Here is an 18,705-nt window from a genome sequence, read left to right as displayed (position 1 = left end):
TTGACAGATGAGGGAGAGTATGCCCCTCCCACCCTGAGAATAGAGCCAATTTTGCTCCCTTACTCTCAGGTCTGGTTTTTGAACTTGCAATCTCAAATTTTCTAATTATTATTATAAACTTTACCTTTTAGCAGCGATTCTGATGAACCATGATTTATACAGTAAAACAACAAAATATTCTGACAGAATGATATATAACCATTGTTCAGTTTATTACAGTAAATGGAATACAACTGAGCGTACATGTTAAAAGTTTGTGACATTTTATGTATTTATGTACTTGTGCTTGTGTACATAAATACACAAAATGTCACAAACTTTTAACTTGTACACTGAAGCCCAGCTCAGGAAAAACAGGAGGAGTACAGAACAGAGAAGCAGTGTGTGTTTTTGAAGCCAAGGTCAGAGGCCGGATGAGAAAGATCGATGCCATGATCACTGGTGTGTGAGACTGATATTCACTAGTGACCCCCCTGTCGAGATGTCTCATGCAAGGAAGTCAACTGTCTCTGGAGACACTTGGAGGAACTGTATACTGACAGGTGACAGTAAAATAGCTTGCATGCTCATATGAGTTTTGTGTCAGTGCTTGTCCTTCTGCTCTAAGTAATGTGTACATAAAATTCTCTACATTTTTACTCCAAATAAATAAAGTATTTTAAAAAAATGGAACAATATGACGCTTTATAAACTATAGAAATTACTAGAAGCCACTTTTCTATATGCACAAGTGCAAATTGGGAATGAAAATGTCTTGGATTTTATATTTTGATGTGAATCAGTGTTCAGAGTTACATTGATGACATTAGTGTGAGAACATGAATGGAGTAAGTAAGATGTATGTTACCCACAAGTCTCTCAGCTATGTGTATGAGGTAGCATGGCAGGGAAGATCTGTGTATGATCATCCAAGCAAGGTGATCAGTTATCAAGATAAATAGAAATGAGTTTTCTTAATGAAGCACAGGCACAATAGGCACAATAGGCACTATCAAATTGATGCAGGGATGCTTACTGTGTTTGTCAATGCACATTTGTAGGTCCATGTTGATTTTTCACTTATTTAACCTCTTTAGACCATGCATCTATTGTAATGTACATCACATGATTTGCAGCTTTTTCTTCAACAAAATGCACAAATTAAGAAATAATTTGCTGGCAAGTTCTGGGTAACCAGTACAAAAGAATACAATACATATAGAATACAATAGCAGTAGAAAAGTTCTAGATATGTTGCAACTACTGAAAACCAAAGTGGATATGAAAAAAATGGCATTCTTTATTCTCTTGTGTCATACACTCAGCTTCCACTTTATTAGGAACACATGTACAACTGCACATTCATGCAGTTATCATGTGATCCCATCTCAGGATCTTGCAATTTCCCTAGACAATTCTCTGATCTCGCCTTCGGTTACTGCACACAACCTTGGGGTAACCATGGACAATCAACTGTCCTTCTCCTCTTACATTGCTAATCTGACACGCTCATGTCGATTTCTCCTTTATAACATCAGAAGAATTCGTCCATTTCTTTCCACACAGGCCACACATGTGCTTGTTCAGTCCCTTGTCATTTCAAGACTGGACTACTGCAACTCACTCCTGGCAGGTCTGCCTCTGAGCGCCATTCGTCCTCTACAACTGATCCAGAATGCAGCTGCACGACTGGTTTTCAACCTTCCTAAATTTTCCCACACCACCCCATTGCTGCGCTCCCTCCACTGGCTTCCTGTAGCTGCCCGCATCAGATTTAAAACACTGATGCTTCCCTACAAAGCCAAAAACGGACCAGCACCCACTTATCTCAAAGCACTTATCACACCTCGAGCGGCACCACGCTCCCTCCGATCCTCTAGCACTGCTCGACTGGTCCCACCATCTCTACAAGGAAGGCATGCATCGAGACTCTTCTCTGTTCTGGCACCAAGGTGGTGGAATGAACTTCCCCTAGATGTCCGAACAGCTGAGTCACTGGCAGTCTTCAAACGATGTCTAAAGACTTACCTCTTCATAAAATACTCAAATCAGCACTTTAAAAAAAAAAAAAAAAAAAAAAAAAAAAAGCACCTCCCCAACAGAGTTTTGGACTGATGGTATTCCTAGTTTGTAACCTAGTGAGCCAATATCGAAATGTATTTTTGACAGACTTCAAAGCACTATCATAAGTCGCTCTGGATAAGGCCGTCTGCCAAATGCCATAAATGTAAATGTAAATGTTATCTAATCATCCAATCATGTGGCAGCAGCACAATGCATAAAATTCATGCAGGTCAAGAGCTTCAATTAATGTTCACATCAGACATCAGAATGAAGAAAAAGTGTGATCTCTATGACTTTGATTGTAGCATGGATGTTGGTACCAGATGAGCTGGTTTGAGTATTTCCGAAACTGCTTCTCTCCTGGGAATTTCACATATAACAGTCTCTAGAGTTTACACAGAATGATGCAAAAAAACTAAAAACATTGTGTGAGTGACAGTTCTGTGGGTGGAAATGCCTTGTTGTTAAGAGTGGTCAGAGGAAAATGGCCAAGCTGGTTGGTTCAAGCTACCAGGAAGGCTATAGAAACTCATATAATCACTCTTTACAACCACGGTGAGCAGAAAAGCATCTCAGCGTGCACAAAACATTTTGGTTGAGCTACAACAGCAGAAGACTACATCAGGTTCCACTCTTGTCATCCAAGAACAGGAATTTGAGGCTATCATGGGCACAGACTCACTAAAATTGGAGAGTTGAAGATTAGAAAAAAAAAATCACTTGGTCTTTTTTCAGTCTTCAACTGTCGACTTTGAGTGAGTGTGTGCCATGACAGATAATATAATAAAAAATAATCAGGTCTGAAGGATTTAAAAAAACATTATAAAATTCAATGCAACCTAATTACAAGGTAGGATAAAATCTCACGCAGCAATTTCAGCCATAGTTAGGCAACCAAGAACAGTCAATGGTCATATTATTGCAAACTTTGTCTGGTTTTGAAAAAAAAAATCGACCAGGAGCCTTTTGGGAGCTGAGAGACTTGAGTCTTATTGCTGAGCTGAGCCAAATGACGTAACTCACTGAAAGAGCAAGGAAATGAAAGATGAATCTGAAGTCAGGGTGGATGCCAAGAGCTGAATGGAGAGGAACGACAGATTATCTACAGAGGCTTTGATCTCAGATCAGGCATGAAGAAGTATTTCATAGCAATGTCATCATGGGTCTCACTGTGATTTATCACACTTTTTATCTTACGGTATGATGCAGGTTGTTACAGAGCTCAAAACCGCTTAATTTTGCATTCAAGTAAATAACTGTCGGAAAATAAGCATATACGCTGGTCAGGATTCAAGATTCAAGATTTTATTTGTCACATACACAGTTATATACAGTATACAACTTGCAGTGAAATGACAACCTGGCCTACTCCTCTTTCAGCTGTGCATTTAAATAACTAAATTAAATATAAGAAATTAGAAGAAATAAGAAATATATGTACAGGAATGTGCAAAAAAAATGGATGTAGAAAATATGCAAGTATGTTACGTGTAGTAACAATACAAAGTGCAAAGTGCAGTGTATGGAGTTTTGATGGAGTGTAGAGTGATTGGAGAGTCTTTGGTGGTGGTGAATTATACATTTGAAAAATTGGACTGCCTGCTGCTGTCTAAACGACTACCCCGGTGTGTACACAAGTTGCATGTTCCCAAGAATAAGAGAATACAATTCTCCTTGTTTATTTCTGATCCTGCTCCATATCGACGAGTGTGGAACAATGTAGCTGGTGTTGCTTCAAGAAAAGGGAAGGTGATGTCCAGCATATGATCCTAAAACAAGATGACGGCGTCCTCCACCCCCACCAAGTCCTGACTGACAGCTTCACGTCATGCAGCTTCAATTCCTTCTCTGTGACCAGCCAGGGGCTATGAAAACACACGAGTGCAGGGACAGATGGTAAACTGCAGGCAAACTGGACAGACAGATCTGGAGATGCACTGAGAACCAAAGGGCAGGTGGCTTAGGAGACAGCTGTCCACTGTCATGGCTAAGATGCTTGGCTCCAGGGTCAGGAGATTGCCGTGATAAACGGATGAGTGCGAAAGGTAGGAAATGAAAGAGAGGAGTGCTGATGAGGTTTGAGAGATTCCTCAAGGAAATCTCAGGAATGGAGGACGTGACTCACCTTGGCAGATGAGAGAGGCATTGTGGGTCAACATCACGAGTTCGTGCCAGGAGCAGAAAGATAAGGCAAAAGTGAATCGTTGCACAGATGAAAGGAAGTAAACTGTGGATGAGTATGTAGACTGAGATGAATGGAAGCCGACAGCTGGGTGTGTGGTGAAGACTATTTGGGTGAATAATGAAAGAAAGGGGATGAAATGGTTGACTCTGGGGCAGTGACTCTATCACTTCAAAGATGAGGAGTATGTGCTTGCAACAGTCATACATGAATACACACCTACTATTTTCTCTCCATCACTCCCTAAAAATTGAGATACCCCCCTATGAGCATAAAAAAAACCCCATCCCCATGACACCCCACTGAAAAGCCTCCGGCTATGTTTTCACGACACACGGGAATGCAGCAGCAGCGTGACAGTAATCTCCCTCCCTCAGGAAAGACAGACTCTAACTGATAAGTGCCAGGGAGCGAGGGGAACTGGCTCTGTCAGTGGCGTCTTCAGTGGAGCGTGATGGCATGCAGTGCCCCTCAGAGCATTGCCTGATGATGCAAAACGACACAGCTGACATTACACTTTCCTGCCAATCATGTAGGTGATCATGCTTAAGACATGCCTGCTCTCTTCAGTTAATAATCTCACCTGGATATTGTGGACTCACACCCTTTTAAGAATCAGAAAAACTGCCCTGTGCTCATCCAAGAACTTCTATTCACAATATGATCATACCCAACAGTCTATATCCTTTCAACACATTTTAATACTGTTTGTCTTTTCTCTTTTGTGGCTGCATAATGAAATGATATATACAGTAATAACATTATTCAGTGTCACTCAGAAGAGGATGCCTCGCCTTTTGAGTCTCTTAATTTTTCTTCCTAATGTGGTCTCAGAGAGTTTTTCCTTGCCACTGTCATATCTGGCTTGTTCATTAGCGATCTAAATGTACATCCAAATCTGCTTGGCCTGCACACACACACACACACACACATATATATACATATATATATATATGTACAGTATATTGTCTTAGGTACATGCAAAGAAATGCTGTAGAGCAAAGATGCCTTCAAAAATAATGAAATAAAGAGCAGTAAACAGTAATAAATGAAGCAAAGTCAATATTTGGTGTGACGATCCTTTGCTGTTTTTTGTCTTAAAAGTGTCTCTTATGTAATATGCTGCTTTCTTTACTGACATATAATACAAAACATTTAATTTTGTGCTGGAAAACTAATGTTTGTAAATCTAAAATGTTTTTGTACTGAATCAATAATGTAGAAGTCATAAAATAAAAATCTATAACAAAGTTTGTACTAAAACAAATAGGGTGCCTAAATATATATAGTTAAAATCTCTGAAAAATGAACATGTACTTTCATACATAATGTAAACATACATAATGCAATTTTAAAGGTATTTTTTTACATGAAATTAATTAACAAAAATGCAATGCGTCTTGCCATGTTTACCTCCCAAAACTTCAGCCCCACAAATATTCACTTTTATATGATACAGAAGCAAGCGTCTAAAATATTTTCCTAACTTTACACTACTTTACACCGACTATGTCACTATTACTCACACATTCTAAACTTTCAGAAAAAGAGGTGCAGACTAAATGTGCGAGCTCTTCATCCTGAACACTTAAAGCAGGAAACGTTGTCATTTTCAACAACTGGGGACAGAGGCCATATTGCTGTAGGCTACACTGGAGAGAGGAAAAGGTCAGGTCAGATTGCAGTCTCCTCACCTTATTGTGGTGTTTTCAGCATTCCGAAGAAGGCGACACAAAGCCTGTTTCCCAGGAAAAGCACACTGGAAGAAAATTGAAAAGGACATTTTGAAAATGTCATGTAGCTTAAGGCTGTTGAGGTCAGAGGGGAGAGGAGTGCTGAATCTTTCATGTGCACTCTTGGTGAGTGGGTGTGATAGAGGGAGAGAGACAGGGTGTGAGAGAAAGGTGATGATGTTGAGAACACGGTCATAAAATCAAGGTCAAGGTTGCAATCTGACCAGCTGGGGTTAAGGCTTGAAGCAGACTTCTTCAGCCAATGGCCTGCTCTGTTTTTAGTATTATTTATTATATAATATATATTTAATTTAGCAGGCATGTATGATGAAGTCCGTCATCATTAAGCTGACAGGGTGCTAAAATCCTTGCTGCAAAACATTCTCGTACAGAGTCCTTAATAATCACTGTTGCCATGTTTTAGGACGTAAAATCAATTAAAACACAGAGACAGTTTAGGTGTAGTACTGGTGGCTACCCCTCCACCCTCCACCCCCGTTCTACTGGTCTTTCTCAGGGCATCCCTCACTGCCAACACCCTGATGCACATGCTTGACTGAACATTCTTGTCCCCTAGCCGTCCTCCACTCTTGATGACCTAGTAGTAATCAACATCAGTACATTATGCTAATGCAAAAGGTAATATAAATGCTATAATGACAAAAAGTGATAATGAAAACAAATTATTTATACATAATGTAAAACAAAAATGGCTTCCTAGTAGCGCATAAGTCAAAAATATATATTAAATGTCTCACAATACAATTCAGTATACAGCTCCTTCAGCATTAGAGTCCCTAAGCATGCTGTCACCTGCCTGAAGCATTAAAGTGCTTTACAGCTAAATAAAATAACTTCTGTACAACAATAGCTGCACCAAATCAGAACATAACATACTTTAGTGTGTGTGTTTGTGTGTGCTCACTATAGGGCAACTCTCAACATGATGCTACCAACACCATTCTTCACTGTGGGAGTAGGTTTACTCAGGATGAAGAGCAGTGCTGGGTTTCTGCCAAATGTAGTGATTTGCGCTATAGCCCAAAATGTTCAGTTTTGAGAAACTTTCCACATGTTTTCTGAGTCTCCAACATGCCGTTGGCAAACTGCACAAGGGATTTCATATGTTTCCATAAAGCTTTGTGAAACGTCTGGATTATGGTTGTCATGTGAACAACTTGTCCTAGCTGAGCTGTGGATCAAGGTCTGTTTTAGAGCATATTTCAAAGTATTGATATTATTTTTTTTTTTTTAGCATTAAATGGATTAACACCATAATGGATAAAATCTTACTTAAAATGACAGGCAAAGACAAGGCTTGCATAGCTGAGTTCATCATGTGTGTGTTTGTGTGTTATCTCCTCATCCAATCAGGGCTGGAAAACTGAGGTCCTAACAGCCATCCATACTCACTGATCACAGAAGCATATGGTGATTATCTTGATGCCTAAGTGTAGACTCCAATCCACAGATTGCTCTTAGCACGCATGTCACAACATCTCACAGACAGCCATGTAAGAGTGTGTGGACCTACAGCACATGATTTATCCTTTGTTGTCATGCTTGGCCAGGCCTGAGCAGAGATCCAGCCATGGAGCTTCCTTGTTCTGTAGGACTGATGAGAGTGGACAGGCCTGGAGAGGAGCTGGCAAAGTGCTGAAGCATGAGAGCCTCTGGTAATGCTAATATAATGATGCTGCTAAGGACACATGAATCTTGGTGAAAGTCACAGTTCTGTCATGTTCGCTGGATTGTTATCATTATCTCTGGTTGCACAGTCGCCCAGAAATACATCCATGGATGCACAAAATGCATGTCAAGATTTATTTATGTTCATGAGCACAGGAAGTGATTGTATCTGGCATCGGATACCACCACAACAGACAAAAAGAGCGTCTTGAATAGTCTAAACTGATGTTGTCTTGAAGAAGAAAAAAGTAGAAAGTGATGTGTTTATGCTGTGTATAGATCTGCGTTCATGTGTTCTTCAGTTTGCGATTGAAATTTGAGAAAGCTAAATCTGGGTCAGCGCACAGACCTCAATGACAGTGAATCTCGCTTTTGTCCAGTGAGTGTGTTTGTCTGTGTTGATTTCTGTGGGTTAGGTCAGATCACGCCCTGGGGCCCTTGCTATGTCTGTAGTGTCATTTCTTCCCACCAGTTCTGCCTTCCATCCTCGTATGTGTGACACTTTGGTTCACAGGGATCTCTGAGAAACAACACTCTTCTCACTAGGGAGAGTATTGCTCCTATCAACACATTCACACTCTCACACTCCGTGAAATGCCTAGACATGGACAAATCCTCTGGGCCTCTTCCACATGTATATGGATATTTTCCAAAAACTTGATTTTTCTCTCTTTTTTTTTAGTCTCTACACGAAAAAGGCATTTGGGGTCTTTATATTGTTTTTGTGTGGACAGAAAAAAACACTTGTTTTTGAAAATGCTGATGCCACAGCGTCAACCTGTGCATCGCCATTGAGGTTTTGTTTATCTGTGTATCATGGCTGCTGACCAGGTTGTTATTTTGTGGTCTGTAATTTCTTATCTGACAATGTGTTTGCAGTTTGCATCACAGTGCAAAAGTTGGACAGAGACACATTTTGTTTAAGCTGTTTTAGCTAATGTTTGTTAAAATACTATTGTACAAACACAGCAACCTGATATTTTTTGGTCTTCAGGCCTATAAGTTGATGTTGTCTTGTGACAGACTCTCTGAAGTGATTTGTTAAACTGCTGAAGTGGAGGCTATCAGTGTTAATTTCAGTGTATGTACATCCATATCAATTGAGCCATGTAGGAATTATAGCATCTTTCATACAAAGTCTGTATTTGGGTCATTGGCTCCCTGAAATAAGTGGCTATGCGTAAAAAGGTCTATAATTTGTATATGGTTCACCTAATATACTGTATGTACTATATGCCTTACACCTAATGTAAATAGCTAATATAATAGTTAAATTTAGAATAAAAAGAATAAAACGTTTCAAATCTAATGTGCATGAGAACTGGGGAAAAATTTTGATCAAGTGGCAACAGACTGCACTGTAGATGAAGACATTTCAGGTGGTGGTTTTTAATTTACAATACATTTTTTCCCAGATCAGAGAAGTGATCAAAGAAGTCTGGAGGAATAATATGTAAATATGACACTAAATCAATTGTTGGGAATAAAAAATGGTAGGCAAACAGGTTAAAGCTGTGGCAAATAGGAGAAGCCTGGCTTTATTTTCATGTCTTGAATGAATATTGAACGTATAGAGGTGGCAAATGCGTTCAATACTAGGTTGCTGGTGTTGGTCAAGCTGTGCCGGGGTAATTTGGTTGGTCAGTTTTAAATATAATGCCATGCTGGAGTTGAGTTATTATTACATTTTTACATCTACCAACGATTTGAAAAATGAATATAATAACAGTGTATGACATGGTTTTTCTTTAGAGCACAAGAAATAAAAAGACCATCAAAAATCTTAAGTAGAGAAGTGGATATAATCAGTAAATAATAGATTAGCATGATGAATAAAAGATTGCTAACAAATGCATTCATGCTGTAGGAAAAGTTCTGGCATTTCATTCAGCAAAAAAAGGGAGGGAAGAACGAGCTTCAGTGCTCAGCTCACCTTCTCTTCTCTCCTTTATTATTTAGTGACCTTGAGATGTTTCCTCCCCTGAGCTCCCCACTTTTAGCTCTCATGCATGGCTGCTGAAAAAGCACACACTTCTGCCAGAGTGCAGATTCTCTCTACCCCGGAGAGCAGAACACTCCCACAGACAGGTTCACTAGTTAGTAGAGGTTCACTAGCAATTCATAGGACCCTGTTCATATTGTGTGAATTCATTTTCGTGTACATTTGGTAAAATATTAATATGTGGGGGACATACAAGCTGTATAGGAAAAAAAAAAACATTCCTTCTATTAGTGTTTTAGGAGTGTAAGATTCTCCCAAAATGTGTACACACCCCAATGTATGGGATAAGTGACACTTGACCTCTGAAGACTCCTGGTCTTCAGTTCAGCTTGGTCACAATAATAAAAATTTTGGGAGAAATGTCTAATGATTTAGAACTAATAAGTAGAGCTCATGTTTAATTGATATATAATAATAAAATATTATTATTACATAGACTATATGGCCAAAAGTATGAGGAAACCTGACCATTGAACATCCCATCTCAAAACCATGGGCATTAATATGGAGTTGTTTCCCTTTTGCTGTTATAATAAGCTCTTCTGTGAGGATTTGCTCAAAAAAAAAAAAAAGAGCACAAGACATTGGGCACTGATGTAGGGCAAGAGGCCTGGTGTGAAGTTAGGGTTCCAGTTCATTCCAAAGGTATTCAGTGGGATTGAGGTCAGGGCTCTGTGCAGGTCACTTGATTTCTTTTACACCATCCTTGGCAAATCATCTTCATAAACCTCACTTTGTGCACAGAGACATTGTTATGCTGGAACAGGTTTGGGCCTCTTAGTTCCAGTGAAAGGAAATCTGAGGAAATCTTAATGCTACAGCGTTCAAGGTATTCTAGACAAATACTTCTGCTTCCATCGTTGGTCATACTTTTGGTCACATAGTGCTTCTACTTTCTAGTGTTTAAATGATTGATTCAACAATAACAATGAATACCCGTAGCAGTGAATGTCCAAAAAAAGTTGTTTTCTTTAGTTATCTTAGTGCCGACATTGGAATATTCAAGTACCCCTCAATGCAGAACAAAAGGTCCAGGGGGTGGAGTCAGACCTGATCCAGCTCCTCCTACCTGGGCAGAGTCCAGACAAAAGTCCAGGAGGTGTAGACAATTCAGTGTGTTTCAGGCTGGATAAACGTGTTAAATGTGTTGTTACATGTTGTACAGCATTGTGTGGGTTAGGGTTAGAGATTAGGTTTAGAATTAGGCTTATAGGAGGAGTTGGATCAGATTCTGCAGTCAGGACTATTTGAACTTATTCTCTGGAATATTATTCTGAATACTGGCAATGAAATAGTTTTGATTCAACATGTCTTATTTAAGGTTTCAACTGGACCTTTGTAACACCCCTACCCCTCACACCACATTTACTACGTTATAACTGAGGAGAACAATTTATTTCTATCTAGCACATTGTCATTAAGTTTATGCAGCAAGTGTAATTTCAAAAGGACACTGCATACAAGACTAAACTACCAGGAATATCAGCATTTCCCCTCAGATGTGTGTGAAGTATTAAGAAAAGACTCCATAAAACTGAAGTTACACAGTAATTACACTTAGCATCAACTGCTAACAAAATTTACATGATCAAAGATGTCAGACAATGCAAAGATACTGTGATATACTGAAAAGCTTGATACAGGATGTACAATGATCATACTGTATATTTCTCATACCACACCATATCCTAATATAATCTGGGAACAGATGGCACACACACTGTCAATAGATTTTATAGTTAGCTCACATATTAAATTCAACCTTTTCCACAAGATCAAGGTTAAAGTCTTTATTACCTTTACACACATACAGTGGGGTCCAAAAGTCTGAGAGTACTAATGAAAATGCTTCTATTTTGCATTCCTTTCTAATTTAATACAACAATATTCATTACAAATTATATTCTTGACAACAACTTGAGTGAAAAGTAGAATCTTTGAAACATGAATTTCAGAGTTGCTTAGTATTTGGTGTTTCCTCTTTTTGCTTTAATGACAGTGTGCACTCGAGCTGGCATGGACTCCACAAGTTTGTGCAAAATCTTATGATCCATTTTAGATCAGATCCATCAGAGTATCATCTGAACACAAGCTTCAATAGAAGAGATTAGACATGAGGAAAATCTGACCTTTTGTACAAAGCACTTAACATGGTCAATATCACAAATTTGCTAACATTTAAATACGGAGCTAGAAATAGTGCAGAATCTTGAATATTAAATATTTCAAGATACTGAACATTTCTTTATTTTAAATATTTTCAAAATTCTAAAACCTTCTGTTTATTTCCAATTTTAAATAAAAAAATATCCCAGATTTTCAATGTGGTCTCAGACTTTTGGACCCCACTATATGCAGTTTTCATACAGTTAATAATTCTTATCCTCTTGTAGTCATTTATTATGAATTATGATAATCTTGTTCAAACACACTGATGCTACTCCAGAAGCCTTGCTTTGGTCTCAGACCAACCTGCTCACAGCCCAGCAGGAGGCCGTGATGGACAGGGGTCTGACAGACAGGGGCAGTCTGGGGCAGCGGGTGACTTGCTCAGTAGGAGCCAGACAAATGTGCCTGGCAGGCAGTGCCTGTTCCACGTCGCCTGTCGGCTGGCTGCTGCTGTGAAGGTTATGCTGTGCTGCTTGCGTGTGTGCTTGGTGTCCACTTTGAAAACGAGTGCAGCCTGCAATTTGTCAGACATAATGGAGCCCCCTGGCCCTGATGCCCGGCACGAGACACAGTGACCTGGTGGGCATCGGTTTGGGCCTGGCAACACCCCACCTGCCTGACCTTTTCAGACTTGACCACAGCTAGAGCAAATCAGCTTCCACTCTCATCACTGTACACATCATATCTCTAAATAAGCAAGAAGGATTGCACAGAAGAAATTCAAGCAGGCTGTAATGTCTGATGTCAAAATAAAATCATACAGGAATTACATTAAGATAGTTATGGAAAATCTCACGGTCTGGTAAAAACAATACATTATGTGGCAAAAGGTACAGAAGTAAAAAAGTTGTATCAGAATCCGAAAATATACTGTTGTGAACACAAATGATATTAAAGAAAAATAAAATAAAAGGAAAAATTGGTCTCATTTACGACTCTTTGCAGTCAGATGATTCTCCTTGTAGGATCACTACTGGACCACAGCTTCTTTTCTTGCAGTTTTAAATGAAATTACACATTTCTACACATTTCTACACTCCACATTACCATTAACTAGCAGGGGAAAAAAGCGATATAAAAAGATTTGCTGTAGGCAAAAAAAAAAAACGTTTCGTAAAACAAACAGTTTTGTCTTTCACAATTAGGGACAAATAAATTTGTTAATGAATTCTTATTAAAGTTAGTGCCGTGAAAGCAGACGTAGGGAATTCTTGAGGCGTCACCGAAAAACCCATCAGATGTCAGTATGGTTGAATTCTGGAAAACATTCAATAGTTCCCAATAATAAAATAATATACTTCGACATCTATAGTTTAAGAAAACATAAATCTATTTTATTAACATGATATGGAAATGTTTTTATTTAGTTTAATGTCCTTTCTAATTTTTAATGCAGTCAGTCTGCTTAAAGCTAAGTGTAATTTCCATTTCATGCAATGAATATCATGATTTGATCATGTTTTTTTTTAGCTAATTACAGGTCATAGTGAAATGGACATAAATCAAATCGATTCAGCACACAAAGTCTAAAAATGTTTAAATGCCTGAATAAAAGTTTATTTAAAAAAAATTTGTAATCAGTAATTTAATCAACAAAACAGACTGAATTATCCAGTGAATATTTCTTTAAATTATATAATGCCGTGAGTGACTTTTACCTCAGGTGATGAGACAGAGACTAAGGTCTCTAACTCGATGATAACTCATTTCCCACTTTAAACTTATATATCTTTACATTTTGGCAGCAGTGCTGTTTTTCCATAAGTAGATTTGGTTATGAATGTAGAGGCAGGCAAAGTGTTTTTCATTGGTGTTGAAATGGAAGATTTAAATGCGCTTTTACTTCTGACTGAAATTCGTGCAAAAGGGAAACATCTTTCAGGTCAGGAAAAGTTTTCGTTTTCAGAACTACACTATACAGCCAAAAGGTTGTGGAAACCTGTGGGTCTTCCCGACTGTTGCCACACAGCAGGAAGCACACACTTGTTTAAGATGTCTCTGTATGCTGTAGCATTACAATTTCCCTTCACTGGAACTAAGAGGCCCAAACCTCCAGCATGACAATACCCCTGTGCACAAAGCGAGGGCCAGGATTGCCAGGTTTGATGTAGAAGTGAACTCGAGTGTCCTGCACAGAGCCCTGACCTCAACCCCACTGATCACCTCTGGAATGAACTACAATTCTGACTGCATTCTCATAGCCATGCTCCAAAATCTAGTGGAAATCCTTCCCAGAAGAGTGGAGGTTATTATAACAGCAAAGGGGGACTAAATCTGGAATGGCGTGTTCGACGAGAACATATCAGTGTGATGGTCAGGTGTCCACATACTTTTTGGCCTTGTAGTGTGTATAGAGTAAGAATACTACCCTACTGAAGAGTACGTACTACTGGAGATGTATTATTTTGGCATACAGTAGTGTGTAATTATTTAAATAGCCTAAAACCCTACAGGTGTCATTTCCCCTACACTTGGCTAAGCTGTTTGTTAATAATTAAGTGCTTGTAATAGCAGAGTATTAATAGTAGTAATAGTAGTAGTATAGTGACATAGTGCATATATATTACATATTCATTCAAATGTGCTTGCTAAATAAATAAACAATGAATGAATGAATGAAGCACATGCAGTACCTAGCCAGTGAAAAACCCAGAAAAAAGGAGGTAAAGAAAGAAAGAAACTTTCAACACCAGAGGTTTGCAAGTGTCTGAGCTCTTCATAATGTTTCTAACTGTACATTTCATTTACTCCCTCAGGGGTTAGATGTACATACAGGAATATGTAAGATGTAGCGAAAGTTATATGTTAAGTAAACACCAAGTGCAAGGAAGCACTCACACAGAGTTACTAACTGGTCAAAAAATGAAAAGATTTTCACTAAAGATTACAATATCACAAAACCATTACTAGCGTAAACAGGTTCCCCCCCCGATAGTTTACATCTAATGGGCTCGTCCAGTGCCCTATGACCTGTCACGTGGTACGGATGTCCTTCTTCCACTCTGCTGCAGGTTAAACATGGCTGCGCTCTTAAGATCTACTCGGTTACTGAAACTCTCACCTTCTCCTTTGTTACGAGTAAAGATAAACAGTCATGGGCCTCCGATTAATCGCTTATACAGCAGAGCAGTCGGCGGGAGAGGAATCGAAGCTTGTCCGAGACAAATCGCTGTGAGATCTGTGGGTGCGAGCAGGTAGGTTAGCATGCCGGATAGCCATGCTTGTTTGGGAGCACGCAGTTGTCATTGAGCTTGGGGGACAATACCATGTAGGGCTGATTTATGGTAAAATCATCTTGCATGTCAACATGGATCATTTTAAACACCATGTTCGTGCAGGATTTGATTCAGAAGTTTTATCCAGTGCTTTGTTATTGAAACCCATGGGCTGATCCTCACATGCATGTTACAGTAGTCATGATAGAATGGCTTTTTCATTCTGTGTGATGCATTATAAGTCAGATAGGGAGCCATGTAGGATTAAACCCCGGCCATACCTGAACTCATGCAGCTTGTGTGAACTTGTATTTCCCTGGATGGCTTCTACAGTCTATGTAGTGCACTACTGGGAGCTCCTGAGATTAAGCCAAGGCCTGTCTTCTCAAGCAGACTCTTCTCAGCATCTTGTGTAAGACAGAGTATAGAAAAAGGAGGAATGTCTCCAAATTGTCCACTTCAAACTTCACACCACTCATTTCAGTACTTTGCAGATTGTAAAGAGAATGTCACTGGGTCTGATTTTCATTTAGTTTTATGCTATCCCTGTTTGAATTCCATGACCTCTTTCTGCTTTCAGTAGGTACTGGTAGTTTTTTTTTATTATTATTATTATTATTTTTTAACAGAAAAAAAAAATCAGTGTTTCTCAGAGGAATACATCAGTGATGTTTGTTGCTGTGTGTTTCTCAGGTCATTTGGCTTCAAGGTCATTCATTCTTTCCCATCACATACACATTTGCATGTGATGTAGTTGATGATTTTTCCTTTTCAGTGTGATACTGATATCGCAGCTCTGACTCTCGGATGATAACTGATTCGGCTCTGATACCGAGCTGACACTCTGCAAGCTTCTGTTGCAAAGTTATTCCCAAGCTCAGAGCTACAGTGGCAACAGGCTTTAACACAAGATGTGTTAGTCAGTCAACATTACACACGTTGATCACATAAAACACACCAGTGACTCAAACAAGAACATGTCAAATCTAGATCCAGCAGAGATCCAGCAGAGATCCAGCATTTTAGGTCAGTATCAGACATCAGTACATGAATAGGTGCTTCCCTACTTTAAAGATGTGGCTGTAAGGACCAAATCCTACATGTTTCTGTCATTACTCACTCATTGTATACGATGACACAATCGATACAATCTTTCCCTTGAGAAAGAACAATTCATAATATTAAAAACTTATATCCAGAATGTGTACATTTCTGTAAAGCTGCTTTGTGACAATGTCCATTGTTAAAAGTGCTGTATAAATAAAATTGAATTGAATGTATTGCATGAGGAAGTATAATGGCTAAATAAGACTATACATTATTAATAAAACACCTTCTTTGTTCACTGTGTCCTCACCCTGAAGCTGGGATAGGCGAAGAAAAGAATTCCACCATGCTGTAATGTATATGTGACAAATAACTTCAGCTTCTTCTTCTTCTTCTTCAGGTCTGCTTGGTCCTCTGTGGGTCTGCGGTGCTTCTGTGCAGCCGCTGAGAGGAAAGGTATAGTGAAAGATGAACCTAGTATCGCTGTACGCACCAAGCAGGCCCAGCAGTTCGACTGGGCTCTCGCTAAACTAGACAGCTCGGTCAGACGGACCGGTCGAGTCACCAAAACATTGATTCAGCGCATCTTTCATGACATCTGCCGAACAGGTACAGCGTGATTATACACACCTCTAGTAAACACAATCATTGTGCCATCATGTTTGAACCTTGTATGGAACATCACATATTAGATATGATACAGTTTTTTTCAGTTAAATGTGGTCTGGCCAAAAATGATATCATCCTTGTAACAGCCCTAGATGGCTTTATTTACTATTAGGACAACTGATTTCTCTGTCTAGGGTACCCCAGTGGCAATCAGGCCCTGCTGCTGTTGAGGAGCTGTGGCTCACTGCTGCCTGAGATGCCTCTTGAAGAGCGCAGTCAGCTGGCCCACCGCATCTGGGACAAGCTGCAGGAGTTGGGTAAGAAGTTATTCCGCTTGGTAAAGCACCTTGTGCGTTCTGCGTGTGGTTGTGAGGCACTTTGTAAATCACTCTCAAATCAAGAACACTGCAAATATGACATCTTAGCAAGTTCAGATATCTTGAATATAGTCAAAATGATCTAGCATTTCCTATTAGAAGATTACAAGAAACCAAATATACGATTATTAACCCTGTTTCTAGACATGTTTTTATTAAATTCACATTTGAAATAGTGGCAGAAATATTGGCAAATATAGAAATATTGGCAGAACATTTTGATAATTTTGTTAATTTTATTTCTGGGAAGAAATGAAATTATTTTCCAAAAGAATAAGAAAATACAGTATGTCTAAGTCTAGACATAGGCTTAATAATCTTATATTTGGTTTATTGTAATCTTCCTATATTATCATAGGAAATAATAGATAAATGTGACCACATTCAAGATATTTTCACTTGCTAAGATGCTGTTTTTTTGCAGTGAAACGTCGCTGCCCAACTTTACAGATTTGACTCTCAGGCTGTAATGAGATGAATTAGTTTGAGGAGAGCGGCAAGATCTGTATCCCCGGCAAGCACACTGGAATTTGTTTTACACAGACAACGACAAAGCATGTTGCCTGTTACTGCTTCCTGTTTAATATCCAACCTTGCAAATGGCTCAGAACCTCATACTCTTTTGAAAAATGTAAAAGGTTTCAGTTTTCACAAGCGGCTCACTTTAACCATTCTGCTGAAGCTTGATCTAAACGTAAAGTTGATTTCATGTTGCAGTGATTTTCAAGCACAGTAACTTGTTTTCGTGCGTGAACGTTATTTCTTTGGTCAGAAATTTGGCATTTTTATTAGCGAAAAGACAGAAAGTACTACAGTTAGCTGCCAGTTAATAATGCACAAATATTATCAGTTCTATTAAGTTCTATTCACACTTAGGGATATTTATAAATAACTTTTTTGTCTCTACGTGCATTTATGGAGCTGTTGTACCCTATTTCTATTGTTCTTCAAAATGATAAAATATATTTAAGCCATTTCAAGGAAAAACAAACGTGTGTGCATTGATCTGTATGTGCGCTTAAAAAAAAAAATCTGTGTTCTGTGGGCAGAGGTGGTCTTTATTTTTCAGTCATATTCATAATTCTGTGTGCTGGTACTGTTGCAAATCCAGCAGGACCACAGCGACAGCTTCTTGTAATTAGCTGAAAATGTGAATGTCAATGTGAATGTGAATTTCCCAAGCCATCACAACTCAGACCAGATGTGAAATCAGACCAGATGTGAAATCAGATCATACTGAAGGAAAAGTGTGAAAGCCCATGTAAGTTAAAAAGCTGTACATTATTTGTAACTGTACGGTTTCTCTTCCAGGTGCCACTTATGATGTAAGCCATTACAATGCGCTGCTTAAAGTGTACCTGCAGAATGAGTTCAAGTTCTCGCCCACTGATTTTCTTGGCAAGATGGAAGCGGCCAATGTGCAGCCCAACAGAGTGAGTGAAGTTTTGACAGATTAGATTTGTAAACTCGCTGGGAGTAAAGATGAAAGTATCAGCAGAATGAGTTACGTTAGACGAATAAAGGTATACGTTTCTGTTTTAGGATTTAGGAAGCGGAGGAGCCCTATGTCTGAATTTAGATAAAAACTTTTGCAGACCCGCCAATGTTTACGCTTATTGTGTGTTAGCTCTGCATTTTA

General features: G+C 39.0%; 1 protein-coding gene across 1 annotated transcript in view; it reads left to right on the top strand.

Moving 5' to 3' along the window:
* The first annotated feature begins 14,806 nt into the window (after positions 1 to 14,806).
* The window catches only part of lrpprc (leucine-rich pentatricopeptide repeat containing), a 50,933-nt gene continuing 47,034 nt past the window's right edge, over positions 14,807 to 18,705 (top strand). The window contains exons 1-4 of the mRNA XM_034302947.2: positions 14,807 to 15,012; positions 16,481 to 16,689; positions 16,884 to 17,006; positions 18,378 to 18,499. Coding sequence (XP_034158838.2) covers positions 14,837 to 15,012; positions 16,481 to 16,689; positions 16,884 to 17,006; positions 18,378 to 18,499 — 630 coding nt within the window. The 5' untranslated portion in view covers positions 14,807 to 14,836. The remainder of the gene's footprint in view (positions 15,013 to 16,480; positions 16,690 to 16,883; positions 17,007 to 18,377; positions 18,500 to 18,705) is intronic.

The sequence above is a fragment of the Pangasianodon hypophthalmus genome, chromosome 3 (assembly GCF_027358585.1).
Source record: "Pangasianodon hypophthalmus isolate fPanHyp1 chromosome 3, fPanHyp1.pri, whole genome shotgun sequence".
Taxonomy (NCBI): domain Eukaryota; kingdom Metazoa; phylum Chordata; class Actinopteri; order Siluriformes; family Pangasiidae; genus Pangasianodon; species Pangasianodon hypophthalmus.
This window is presented reverse-complemented; position numbering and strand designations above follow the sequence as displayed.